Below are 14,992 nucleotides of genomic sequence, written 5' to 3'. Positions count from 1 at the left end.
GCGGAAAGGCGTCAGTACACTCCGTTTTTCCGGAGTTAAAATCCTCCCATGTTAATCTACTAACCCTCCTGACTGCTTTGTCGGACAAAATGGTGGATGGCGAAGTATGATTGGTCAGATCACCTGTCAATCAAGCTCCCTGCGAAGGGCCAATTGTAAAATGAGACAAAACGCGGATCCAGTTCGCTCCCGTAGCAACACATTATGGCAATGACATCTCAAGCCCATGTCATATTAATTATAATTCAATTGCTTTTGTTGTGACCATAATGTTGTTGTTGATAATTGTTGCAATTTTGATACATTTTGAAAAAGGGGCTTTATTTATCTATTTATTTAAAATTAGTTTCCCCCACTTCTGGATATATAACCATTTTATTGTAAGTGTTTTAAACTCTTCATTTGAACAATCTTCATTTTGACCCTTTAAATCACAAGATTGATCTTTTATTCAGTGCCAGTGTTGTCCTTGCAATATTTTTTTAAAGTTCCTGTTTGTTATCAGTAATTTAGCATTTTGAGTTATTTTTAGCTGTGCTGAATAAGCCCAGACGAGACTTTCTCCACTGTTACTACCCACACAGCCTGTCTTCCGAAACTCGTCCTGCTTATTGGGCAGAGATCCAAATTCACACTGGATATTTTCACACCATAAAGGCTGTTTGATGCTTTCTCACGGTTACAGTGAGCATCTGACACTCTGCAAACAGCTCTGAGGTTACTGGGTACATTCAGCATTCTCCTGGTTAGTTCACGCCGGGTCAAGATGTATCATAATTTCAAAGAATTGCTTCATAAAGTTGCATATGTGAAAGTTGAAAGTGTGAACACCTTTTTTTTCTTTAGACACATTTATTCACATATTCATCTAGACTGACTGACTGTAACACACACGTCCACACACACGCACACACATTCTTTTCATTTCATAGCACTTTTGCTACTGAAGTATAATGACTTCAGCATCTGCGAAGGCTGGCAGGTGTTAATGCAATTCTCTCTTTATAATCTACATTTTATTTGTAGTAGATAAGATGACCTCAGGGCCAGTAACAGAGGATTTTTCCAATGGGTGGGGATAAAAAAAGTGGAATTCAGTCGCTCTCAATGGCCCTATTGAGATTCTTGACGCTTCAAATCCGTCCTGTTTCTGCTAATGAAGTCAAATGCTTGTCCTGCTGGCCTTGCCTCTGTGATTCATTGAACAGGACCCAACAAAGGTTCAGAGCAAATAAAAGCCAACCATATCTGCTTAAGTGAAATGTCAGTGGATCTCAATTCAGTCCAGCAAATTGGCCAATTAAAGAGGAAATAAAGCAAACTCTATTTAAACCAAATGCCCCTTGCACTTCCCGGCCACACTTTTACTGTGCATAATAGCTCAAAGAAAATCCTCCCCTTGATGAATTATCCTACACTACTGCTTTGTTTCTTTTAATCTGGTAATTAAACTAATGAGTGTGGGATTGTAGTTAAATTTATATACATTTACAGCTTAACCAAAATGGAGAACTAAGAGTGTATTAATTTAATGGTAATATTACTTTTAGACAAAAAAAGACTCTCCGAAAGTTAAAACTGCTGCCTTTGGTAGGAAGCCATCAAGCCACATCCGAAATACAATGTTGGATCTGAACACTGCAGGTAGTTAGATTTCCATGACCAGTATTGGGCATCCCTGGTCTAAATGTATGTTTTTGACCAATGTTTTTATTTTTTGTCATTTTTATCAAGAAATTAGTATTGTAGTAATTCAACATTTGCTTAGTTATCGCCAAAGCTCTCTCTGTTTTGTCAGATCAATAAACCGCTATGCTTCCTCAGAAGTCTGCCTGAATCAGTTTCAAGAGGTATTTTTGTGTGCAAATGCTGCTTGCAAAGTCATTGACTGATAAGGCAGCGAGGAAACAAGTCAGCTGCCTAACCTTTCATTCGCAGCCCAATACTTTCTTTGGTTATTCAGGTTATGCCAGCATTGCTATGCTGACCAGCTCAAACCAGCTTGGAAATTCATACTGATCTACACTGTTTTTTTTTTTTCAGCAGACTAGTCAATGGTAATGCCTCTGTTGGGCGTTTCTCGGATTGCGAATCATGAATGAATTTATTTGGGGCCAAATTTCAGTCGATGACTATCTAAATCACCCATTTAGATGGAAAAACAGCCAAAGAAAAGTCACTGAAAGATTTATGTGGTGCACTCCAATTCTCCACTTCACCACCTGGTACAATTGGAGTAGGAAACCTTTCTTCTGCTCAGAACGAAGGAGACGATGTATATTGATGTATATTTTTTCCTCCTGGGAGCAATTTGGGAGAATAATGGTAAAGTCAGTGTAATAGTGGTTTTTCTGGCAGCATCACAAAAGAGTCTTTGTAGTGATCTTCTGTAAGTGGCTCACCGTAATTATTTAATCCCGCCCGTAATGGCGCACTTTTTCTGCTCTATGGATTGTTGGGGAAAATATTTCTCCAACTAGCCTCATCTTGGCATGCGAATGAACAAGAACTCTGCACCAATTCAGACTTTCTGGGAACTCTACAATTGGCAAGAATTACGATAGACAGGGTGAGGTGCACATTGACTTGGCTTAGAACTGTGTGCCCTTAAGGAAGCTTGCAAGGTTAGTTTCCCAGCCTTCTAATGTTGTATGTCTCTTTCTCGATTTTATTAGCAAAATACTCTAAAAAATGCTTTTGAGCCTATTGTATGCATGTCAGATGTTTTTTATTGACCGGTAGGTGCAAGTGTTGTCAAGTGTTTTCCAAACTCTTTCAGCAGAGAACTGGCTGGTGTGCTTCTGAATTTTGAATCGTGGTATGAGGTTAATACAGCAGGGGCCAGGAGCGAGAATGAAAAACGACTTGTGCTGTGATCCTTTTTCAAACTGTGACTGCAGTTTAACGAGGCAACAAAGCGGCGAGGGATCGTCGTGAATGGGCCAACTGTCATCAGTGGGCAGACGGGAGCAGACACACTGCCGTTCGGCTCCTGTAACCGAGCCTGCGCTCTCTTTGGAGTGGGAGCTGTTCAATGAGACGTCAGTCATCTGGATTGCACCAGGTTCAGCATGGGATGGAGTGTGTGATGGACTGTATGCTTCTCTAGGCTTGAAACTTTTGTGGACCTATTGGAACTTGATAGGGCCTTTGTTTAAGGTTTATTGGTTCCCTTAGGATACTGGAGGTGCATAGAGCACCACATCGCTTTTTCAAATAAGTCAACTAATCTTCTCGGCCTTCTGGAATTGCCACATAACCGTATTTTTATTTGGAGACCAAGAGAACTTATATTTGACAAGGTTATATATAACAGTTGTGAAAAGTCATGAAATGCATGCAGCGATTTTTCCAGATTTCAAAAGGTGTGGGGAAGACTTGGTTCATCTTAGTAGAACAAAAGTGCAAAAGTTCATTTATTTTCCTCTGACAATCACACAACTGAAGCAGACCTAGTTTACTTTTACTAAATTGTAGATTTATCTTTCTTGAATTACTCCTTCCATTATCAATAAGATTTAAGATTTCATAAAAAAAAAAACGTTTACTGTGCATTTTAAAGCGTTTATTGGTGGTTAATGTGACCTGTACATGTCCAGGTACATAAACATCATAAAGTCATTCATAAAATGCATATGTGTAACATTTGTGGAACTACTTGAGGGAATTTTCATTTTGGGGTATCCCTCTAAGGACACCATATCCCGTCACAGAAGCAGTGCTTCTGCACTGAAGTTATCCATGTCTGAAAAGGAATCCATGCTTTGTTAACACAACATTTGCTGTTTTATTCATGTCCCGGTTTCATCCTCTGCTTGGACTTTGCTGTGCTGCGCTTGCAGTTTGGAGGTCTGGAAGCTGAAGCATTCATTCTCGGGCACTATGGCATGTGTACTGGGGCAATCAGAGGACAGAGCATTTGGAGAAATTGGCAGATGATAAGGGGAGTGGAGCTGGCAGTGGATGGGTATTTTAGGTTGTATGGTATTCTTGAGGTTATTCCTGGGTCTATATAACAGTACTCAACCCAGCTGAAATACTGTCTTAAGATGATCTGAGTGTGCCTCACACAGAAATGGTTAAATGTATTCTGGACATTTTGAGATTCACAATATGGTTATGGTACCATAGTGAATATTTTCCATTTCTGTACACTATATAAAAATGATCGTGACTTATACCGCAGAAAGATATTTTTCTGCAAGCCCCGTCAGTGTGCAATCTGAATGCAGCGTGCCTAAATCTAGCGCGAGAACAGAACAGAGCGGGTTTACTGTTATGACATGGAAGAAAGCACAGAAACAGGGAATGTGAATTCAAGGCAGAATAAAGACTTGGCCAAAATAAAAAAATCAACATCTGTGGTTTTGGAATATTTGGATACAGGAAAGATAAATATTAATAATAATCGAGTCAGATAATTTGCAAGACCTGTCAAACAAAAACAGAATGGGGCCATTGACACAGAACGCCGTCAAAAACACGAGGCGCAGGTCTAGAGACTGTTTAAAGGTTGAATTTTTACCTTGTGTGCCGTGTAGAACAGCACGTCAACAAACGGGATGCTACAAAAGACGTGAACGCAACGGTTAAGGACATCTGTCTAGTGTGTATTTACATAGAAAAACAATGGCTCATTCCTAACCAGGTAAACAAAAAATCGATGATACAGGTATTTGCGATGCACAACATACGAAAAGAGTTCAAAAAGGCATAAAGATATAACTGACACGTCACACGTATCATTTATTCAAAGACATGGTGTTTATCATCATGGCAAATATCATCAATAAAGCCAGCTTCCAAAAAATATTTATACTGTATACGGAAAAGTACAGTATGTGTGTTAGGAAATCGTGATTAAAATCGTAATCACAATATTGGAAAAAATAAATCATGATAGTGTTTGTTTTGTCCATATCGTACAGCCCGACTATCGATGCAACATTTTGTTGCCAGAGAAATCTTATGAAAGGGTTTCCAAAGGTCTATGCAGTACCATAGAAGTTTTTTAGGGGGAAATGATACCAAACTATTTGGGTGGTCCTCATAGTTTAATATTCAGGGTTCAGTACTATGAAAAGGGGTGGGGCCGGTGACTCGAGTGCCTGCGTGTCAGCATTCAACAGAAGATCTCTATTTCCTATCACTTTCCAGTCCTCTTGCATAAGGACGGTAACAGGTGGTTGTGATATGCGGCTCGATATTAATACTTTAACTGGCATAGCACTGCCTAAACATTTAATGAAAGCATTAAATGTTCCTTGTGTTTATAGTTCGGTGTTGTTTGTTGTGTGTACCACCTCTCGCTCTCTCACACAAACACACTCCCCTAGACATGCATAGTTTTACACCCAGAGTCCTCTAGGCATCATCACATGGGGTATTTTTGACGCCCCGGCTCAATTGGCCTTTGGATGAAGGTTGTCTGTAGAGCAGGAAGTGGACTCAAGTCCAGAATGCGTCAGGAATCAGAACACATGCTTCCACGTGTCTGTGTGCTCGGTTTCGACTTTCACTTTGGGGCTTTAAGGATCTCCACACCCAGTATACAGTCTACCAAAGTGTCCACTCATCCTGCTGCTGGCTGCACAGGCACAGTTTTTGACACGTTATCTGCTTCTTGCTACTGCCGCTTGCCGCGACTCTGTGGTGATGTATTTTTAGTCCCGTTTTTGCCTTTAATTATTGCAGCCACGGGGATCTTGGTCCAAAGAATTGTGATGAAGTTATTACTAACCAACATTATATAATGTTGGTTTAAAACGTTATATAATAAAGTTTTGAAATACAATTCTTAGCTCTGCTAGTAAAAACCTTGCAAAACCTATAGGGGTGCAACAGTTTGTCACTTGGGTAGTACCCTTAAAAGGACACGTTTACCTTATCTACCCCTAAGGCCGTGTGTCCACCAAAGCATTTTTTCACGCGGCTGGCCTGTTTTTTCAATTGTTTTCAATGGGAGCGCCGCGTTTTTAAAACGCCATGAGCGTAACGAGGCGCTGAGCGTCTTTTTCACGCTGAAGCGCTGAGCGTTCTGCGTTTTTTACAGGTCACCAGGAGTTAAAGAATGTTCAACTTTGGGTAAAACACAGCGCTCATCACTGTCTTTTTACCCAACCGTCCAATCACAGTGGAGGAGGGGAGGGACTAATACCACACCGACCAACGGATATTCTGTATCGTAGCAACGAAGTGTCTCAACTGAAAAAAAAAAATTGCGCTACCAAAACGCTCTCAAGCGCACATAGCTCTGTGTTTTCAGCAGAGCTCCTAGCGTTTTCAGCTGGCTAAAAACGCTTTGGTGGACACACGGCCTAAATGTGAATTTTTCACATACGAGTAGTAATATGTACACTTAAAGTACTGTTAACCTTTTAGGGGTATATTCTGTAAGGTGCAACATTGTCCCTCTAAGGGTACTGTCCCAGTGAAAAGCTGTTGTACTCCTAAAAAAATTTTTTGAGACTGTAGCAGGGTAAGGCTTTACTATGGTGTAGAGCTATTGCTTTCGAGATTCTATAACTTTGGGACTGATTGTAGGTTGTTTTTCAATCAGGACCTGGTTTGAGGGGAAAGAAAGGCCGTGATGGGGCTCAAGGTAGGTCTTTAGTAATCATATGCCTGTGCCTGCAACTCAATGGATTGCTGTTTTGTATAAGCTGCTACGAATGTGCTTTTAATAGCAATAGAAGCATGAAAACAAGCTTAAAGCATTCAGAGATGCTAGCACTATACAGAATCTATTTAGAGATTAATTGAGTCCTAGTGCAAAATTAATATATTAATACAAGAGAAACCTTTGGACGCAACACTGAAAGGTGTTTGGGGTCACTTCCATCAAAATTGTATTTTTATTTCACACGATTATACTGTAGGAGTTGATAGACTTTTGACTTTTAAAAAAATGAAGACCGTTACTGTCTGCAGCTATAACTTTATTAGTTAACTTTTTATATACCCTAAAAGGTTCATATTGGTACCTTACAGTAATATGTACTACCATGAATATGTTAAGAGTAAATAAGATATTTACTCTTACCCCCTTAAGGATATAATGTAAAAATAGCACAATAAATAAAATAGCACTAATTTTCATTTTCGTCCCGCAAGTTGCATAAAGCCTACCAATGAGATGTTTTTGTGTGCAGGACAGTCTGTAGCTGCTCCATTTGAGTCTGCTACTATACGACCTATAGATTCCTCTATATTTTTGGCTTATGAAGTGGTTTCATGTAAAGAGTCATGGGATCACATGGGTAAAACGAGAGTGTTTATGATGACAAAGATTGATCTGGAATGTTCAGAGAGCTATTCTTGCGTGACCACACATATATTGTGTGTGTTGTTCACTTGTTCTCTGACATTATTCTTGCTTTTAGGTCTAAAATAGGGCTTGCTGTCTCAGCAGCAGCTTTGATAAATGCAGGTTCTAATTTCTAAGAAAATACAGACTTCTCAAAACAGGAAAGGAAAGAATAATGATGGACCCATAGGAAAGCTTCGTCACCAGTGTGACTGCACCATTACTTAAGGCTGCCATATTTAATGCACCATTCAGACTCACGGCGATCCACAGAGCTCAGTTCAAATGTAGATCTTCTTCTTGTTGAGGAATACAGTAAAAATTTGTTTTAAATGAACTTTTGTTCTCTCTTGCATCCATTATAGAGTTTTTGTTTTTTTCTCGAGTCAAATATTAAAACTGTTACTCCCCTAAGTTTCTGGCCACGAAAGAGAGAGGTGTTACCTTTTCAAACTCTTTAGAGGAACAAAAAAGTTCCTGGATGAAAATCCTGGAACGAACCCTTATGATTCTGGTCAAATAGTTTAATAGTTCTGTAAAAAATTGCTTCGACAGACTGATTTCATTCTTGCAGTTGTCCTGACTTAAGAAGCTATAAAAGAGAAGTCCTGGGAGATATTAAGTTAGATAAGCGTAAAAGATTTGTCATCGGCAATTTTGTGTTTGCTCTTCCTTGATAAAGTTTGAAGCTTGAATCATACTTGAAGCTATGATCTAGTTCTGCTTCGATTGAAGTTTCTTGGTTAAAGGATGTAAAAGAGGCTGTAAATCCTACTAATGCATGTGCTCATAGTTTGAGCTTTTATAATACTTAACATATGGCTATCTAACTCATTTTGATCAAGCTGCATCATTGTTTGTTCAAAGCCAAGATATCCTGCTCATGATTTCTACAGGATTGGAACAATGTTTTTCACAAAGTTCTCACCCTTGCGTGTTCGTTTATTAAATATTGAAGCATATTTTCATTATGCTTTCAGCAAACAATAAGAGTGTAAAACCATAGTTTTATTTAACACATTTTCCCATAGGTTTTAATCTATCCCACATTTTCCACCAGAATCACTGTGGAAAACTGTGTTTTTAACCTTGTTTTTGACTAACGATGTTAATGAAATCTGTTTCCACTGTGTACTACGCTGCTAGTGTATGATTTAGCATTAGTTATGAAGGAGATGGACAGTTTGTGATGTCTGGGTGGGGTTCGCGTGCACAGAACAGGGGTGTGTGTGATTTATCTGTGCCGGCAGTCTTCCAGTGATGTGGCGTATTCTCCCACTCAGTTCTCAGTGGTCTGTTGCTTGCGGACTGACTGCTCATCCCTGTTCCAGAGACCGAGAGCTTTTCAATCCTGTCATCTACTAAATTATAAACATATTTTGTAACGCCTTTTTTTAAACGCTGTGACGCACTTCGTTAAACTACCTGCATGTGAGCTGTAATCTTCCTCAGAGATTGTCCTACGGTAAAAGAAATCGGAGGCGGTGTTCATCAGTTTAGACTGGGCTGAACAGCCAGAACACCCACTTCGGATTCTGGTTGAACTACGGAAATTCAGACTTGCGTGACGTTTTTCTTTTCCTGTTCTTTGGGAAATAATATCAGTCAGTGTCAAATGTTTGATGTAATGTGCACATGGTCCAAACAAGATGAGTGTCTTTTTTTTTTTTTCAGTGTGACTAATCTCTCTTTCTCTCTGTTTTTATTGCAGGTCCTCCTGTAAGTAGACGTTGTCCCTTCATTGACTGGATTGTGGTAATGTGACCCAAACTCTGTGGCTTTCTGTGTATTTGTGTGTGTTTTGAGAGTGAATTTATCTTTCATGCGTTTCCTTATTGTCACTGCTGATGGAGTGCTGATTACACTACTTTTATTTACATAATGGAAACTGTTTGTTACGTTTCCTTCCGCCACACATATAAACACCCACACTTCCATCCGTCAGAAGAAGAGCTTGTGTTCAAGGTGAAGTGGGCAAGTTTTAGATTTTTAAATACTTTCTTATATTTCTATTAGCTGAGATTCTGTGGCTCTATCAAAACATTGCTTTGATTGTTTTAGGCATTCTAAGCATCACAACATGGCAACACTGATTCAACCAATAATGTGAATGTAGGGCAGGGTTATCTGTTTGGGCAACCAATGACATAGAGGGAGACTATTCAGAAGACTTTTCAATTTTGTTTGGTGACTCTAGTGCCTCAAAAAATACACTTTTCCTTTAAATCGCATGGCATTATCTTGAACATATCAATGTTTTCTTCTCCCTCTTGGACGTTGGGAATTTGGCTAGACACTAATATAGAAGACTACAGCATTGGTAGACACAGTCTGTTCAACTGAATATATCTTTTGAGGGCTAATGTTGCTGAATGAGTTTATAGTGAGAAAGAGAAATATATATATATAGTAGAGGAGAAAAGAGAGTTGGGCCGTATAAAATTAGGTGCGGTTGGACAGCTGCAGTAAGAGAGAGAAGGTCGAGCTTGAGTGATTAATGAAATAACAGCAGCCACAGGCAAACACTCCTCACAGAAAAGACAAATTACAAATAAGGTCTCTTTAACTGTTTCTAATAGAAATCAATGAGAGTAAATGAGGAGAAAATTAGACTTCTGCTAAAACCTACCGTTAAAAATACTCCAGTAATCTCACATTTGTCCACAGTTTTAGAAGACTTCACTGTCTCAAACTGCTGTCAGATTTGTAGATTCTCCATAAACTATCTTATTCTTACCCAAATAGGAAACTCTGTCCCGCTTTATATTAAGTGTCTTTAACTACTATGTAGTAACATTTAAATGAATCATTATATACAATGCCATTATTGTGTATGGAGGTATTTTTTTTACTTTTTATAAGTACAATATAAAAACATGTATGTATTTACAGCTTCATTTCTGTATTTACATATACAATTACTCTGTTGACCCATCCCTTGCACCTTAGCCTACCCATACCTCCAAACCTGTCCCTAACCTTACCTCAATAGCAGCAAAAGTGTTTTGCAGTACAATTTGAACACAACAGGTAACCATTTTTATGTACTTATTAGTTAAAGACACCTAATACAAAGTGTGACCAGAAACTCCCTGTCATCATTTACTCTCTGTTGCAACATATTCAATAATCAGTGATGTTCATTATCATTGAACCTCAAATCTGGCATGACATGTCTTCACGAAAAGACCCCTTTTTATGGTGTTTTTATGTGATTGTTGGATCTGGAATGAGTGTGTCCCCTCTCCCTTTCACTCACTTTTATTTTAGTTTTTGGGTGAACTGTTCTTTTAAGTCTTCTGAGTTATGAAAGTGAAACTTGTGAGCAATAAACTTTCCCTCTGGGTGAGCTACAGTTTCCAGAACCCAAAAAACACACATTAGTATACAAACATTCCAACACCTGCTCGAATAACCCATAAATTGAAGGTAAATTGAAAAGAACTGAAAGGCAGGTGAAAGTACTGTCAAACAATGCATACAGACTTAAACATTAAGTTGATATTTCTACTGTTGTCAAGTGAGAATGTTTAGATCTAGTTAGTGAATTCTTTTAATCAAGTCAGTCTTCTTTAAACAAGTTTGGTGATCTATTGGCAATCAGTGTCAGTATGTCTTTAACTACAGTGTTTGTTTTCAGTAAAGGGAGTTTGGCAAGCCTGGTCCCTGATCAATGGCCCTATAGAGGGCCATCCTGTTACACTGACCTATGGAAATTCTTAGGAGAGTATATACTGCAGATTATCCAACAAGAACACTAAGACAACACTCTTACTGATGTGATGGCAACTGTAAACTTCACCAAATTGGCCTTTTCCTGTGCGCTGAAAGTGAATACTAAATGTTTAAATACATAATAGTCTGGGGTTCTTCACAGGTCACCTCACAGGAGCATAGGCCTTTGCCCACTTTTGAAGGCACGGCTGGCCCAACCCAGCCTTAAACAATTAGTAGTGACACGAAACATTTTACATTGACAGAAAGCACTTTCGTTAGTGTGTTGAAAACTCCTGTGGAACGTTGCAATGGTCATGTCAAGCACATGCTGAACTTAAGAGGTGAAACACTTGAAAATAGGGGTGGGAATCAGCAGGGACCTTGTGATTTATGAATAATGTCAATTATGATTTTTGCAATCCTTAAAGGGATAGTTCACCCAAAAATGAAAATTATGTCATTAATAACTCACCCTCATGTCGTTCCAAACCAATAAGACTTTCGTTTTTCTTTGGAACATAAATAAAGATTATTTTTGATGAAATCTGAGAGCTTTCTGTTCCTCAATTGACTGTTCCTGCCGCTTTTGACGCTTCAAAAAGTTCATAAATAGATCGTAAAACGAATCCATATGAATTGAGCGATTTAGTAACTAAGGAGTAATTAGTTGAGTAATTAATGACAGAATTTTCATTTTTGAGTGAACTATCCCTTTAGCACATTTGTTTCTCATTCACCTGCATTGGACTTTATATATGGATATAATATCGATTATATTTTTAGGTGAGTCTGTGTTTGTTTAAAAGAATCAAGTATACACTGACCTCCACAATAATGCGTCCGAAGTCACGTAATCTCTGAGTAGGTAGCCTACTTCTTTTGTACAATTAATTACCTTGCGATCGTTAAAGAAAGTATGTTAGTATTGTAGTGTGTGTATTGTATTGTAGTATGAATGTAATTCAAACATACTACATTCACAATGCTGACATTGTCATGTGATTTATGGTGTCAATGCGTTGCTTCACTGTTTTTTACAAATCCTCTCCAGTGGCCTCACAGGTTAGTTACGTGTTCATCAAATGTGCATCTTGGCGGAAGTACTTTATGTTGCTTTGTTTTAAAAGAACAGCATAATTAAATTCGTTTTCCCTGGTGATGTACTTGATGATTTGTCCGCTGAATATCTCTTATCCATGTAATGTTGGGCTCTAGGGAAGCGTTCGCCCCCGGTTTCCTCTGGGGTGCCCCTTCATTTACCCAGCAGCGCTGTGGGCTAAATGAGAGCCACATGTACCCTGCTACCGTGGATCTCAAATGAAGTGTTCTTCCGGTGGGTGACCTCTGACCTCGCCAGACGCTCCTCTGGGCCGGCCTGAGCAGTGCCCAGCGGGCCACAGTGGCCTGCTCCCACTCACCACCTGGGTCTGCACCTTAGACCTGCTATGCATACTTCAACACGTTCATATACAAGCCAGCTCACTCGTACGCAGCATAGACCACTATACACACTCCTAATGGCAGCTAAATCCAGCAGAGATCTGTTCCTTTCTCTACACACACCGCCGCTTATAAACACCTTCCAGCTGCGTCCAGGTCCCATATACCTTACATGTGTGCCTATGACCTTTGAACCTATAGATCCTATTAGTGGTCTTTCATTGTTTCCCACAAACTTCAGCAGTGATACAAATTAGATTTAAAGAGAGCAGGATTTTTGTGATTGCCCAGGTACATAAATACAAAATAATAGTTTTTTTGCACTTTAAAGGGGTACTTCACTGCTGACAAAATGGGGTTTCAATAAAAATTATTTTCGCCTTTCAACTGCATAGGCGAAAGGCGAAAATAATTTTGAAATCGGTGCTACCTGACTAAAGAAAACAGAGAAAAAGTGCTGTTGTCTTCCCCTTTTTGGCAAATATTAGGAAAACTTCAACACCCATAATGCACTGTGCATGTTGCCGTCAAAAGCCACTCCCAACGTTTGTAGTCAACATTTTAAACTGGATGACCATGAACAAAGTGTTTAGTCAAACGGAGGGGAAAAACTGAAAGAAACTGGCGTTTTCACGAAAAGCCTGGAGTTGTCAAATAAACGTGTTTTAATGTGTTTCACACTATCTTTCAAATGTTTGGGGTCTGTAAAATTTTTAAATGTTTCTTATGCTCACCAAAGCTGAATTTATTTGATTAAAAATACAGTAATAACAGTAATATTGTGAAATATTATTACAATTTAAAATAAATGTTTTTTATTGTTAATACATTTAAAATGTAATTTATTCCTATGATGCAAAGCTGACTTTTCAGCATCGTTACTCCAGGTTTCAGTGTTACACAATACTTCAGAAATCATTCTAATATGCCAATTTGATGCTTAAGAAAACTTCTTAGGAAGGAAACTGTGATAAAAAAAAAAAAATCTGAATTATTTGATGAATATGTTTGTAATGTCACTTTGGATCAATTCCATTCATCCTTGCTAAATAAAAGTATTATTTTCTTTAAAAAATTCGCTAAATATTTAAAGAATCAGTAAGATGAATGATACACACACACACACACACACACACACACACACACACACACACACACAGGTTTCCATGTTTTGTGGGGACTTTTATATAGACATAATGGTGTTTATACTCTACAAACAAACTATATATTCACTGAAAACTTTCTGATAGATGCTGTGTGTAACAAAAAAGTAGTTTTTCAAAGTTTTTTTTCTGCATACATTAAACAACACAAAAGAATATAAAAAATGTGTTAACATTTTTTTAATATTTGAAAGGTGTATGGTCAAATCAAAGTGTACAGACAGAAGACAGTGCCACGGATGTTTTTGTCCGTCTGCAATAGTTTCCTCCCCGGGGCTGAGGCTTGATAGATGGCTTCCCTCTCCACACTGTAGTCCAAGAGGAAAGCCAACACACACACACACACACACACACACGCACACACACACACACACACACACACACACACCCTAGTATGCAGTTTCACCGGCTCATGAAATAAACTATAAATGCATCATCATATAATGAAGAGCGTCACGGTAGTCTTAACAGAAAGGATCTTTCTTTGAATGATCAAACAGCTGTCAGGTTTTTACCACTAAACCTCTGTAATGACAAAATGGAAGAAGAAAAAAACACAGTGATGCAATAGCTCACAGTGAAGGAAGTAAACTTATTTGATTTGATTTAAACCAGAGCGATCTCCTCAATTGACTCTGAAGTCAAGCATGATATAAAGGATTCTCATCTGTGAAACTGTTTTTCATGCATGCTTGGGCCCCTAAATGAACATCTTTTTTAATCAGACATGTGGTACTGTTCATTGTTCATACTAGCACTAAATGCTTATTAAATACACTCAAATGATCTTACTCAAATATCAATCATGATTAGTCATGACATGAACTGAATTTACTTTTACAATGAAGAAAATCAGTATTTTGTCTTCTTTTACAATTCTTACACGTTTAATAAAAATATTTTACAGGGGAAAATTGTGAGACAATTAGGCTTATTTTCAGGAAATATTGCATTTTTTATTATTATTATCCAGACAATATTATATATATTTGTATCTCATTGGCATGTTTTTTTTATTATTGTTTTAACCATAAACATCACTAAATTTATAATTAGTAATGTTTAAAAAAATACCAGTGGAGTTATAAAATTAAACTTAATTTAAGATGTATTCTTTGAAAAACAGTTTTAATAACTTATACAACGTTTGTTTCTTTTGTGATAAAATCTTGTTTTACAAATGTGTATTTTTACTGGGGAAAAATATCGATTAAAATAATTTTGTGTGATTTTCTTTTTAAAAGTTGAAAGCCATTTAATAAAAAGAAACATGTCATTGATATTAAAAAAGATTTTCTGGGGTCCAAAGAAAATGATGTTGTAAAAGCATTTGATGGTGTTTGCATTTGTGGAATGCTTCTTTGGA

General features: G+C 38.0%; 1 protein-coding gene across 4 annotated transcripts in view; it reads left to right on the top strand.

Moving 5' to 3' along the window:
• col13a1 (collagen, type XIII, alpha 1) overlaps positions 1 to 14,992 on the top strand; it is a 99,303-nt gene that overhangs the window by 32,639 nt on the left and 51,672 nt on the right. The window contains exon 3 of one of the 4 annotated variants that reach the window (XM_079634141.1): positions 6,560 to 6,612. The exons of the other annotated variants lie outside the window; for them this stretch is intronic. Within the exon in view, the coding sequence (XP_079490267.1) occupies positions 6,560 to 6,612 (53 nt within the window). The remainder of the gene's footprint in view (positions 1 to 6,559; positions 6,613 to 14,992) is intronic. 4 annotated transcript variants of the gene reach the window in all.

Source organism: Phoxinus phoxinus (genome assembly GCF_949152265.1).
Source record: "Phoxinus phoxinus genome assembly, chromosome: 14".
In the NCBI taxonomy this organism is placed as follows: Eukaryota; Metazoa; Chordata; class Actinopteri; order Cypriniformes; family Leuciscidae; genus Phoxinus; species Phoxinus phoxinus.
Note: the sequence above shows the minus strand (reverse complement) of the source record. Positions and strands in the feature narration are given on the sequence as shown.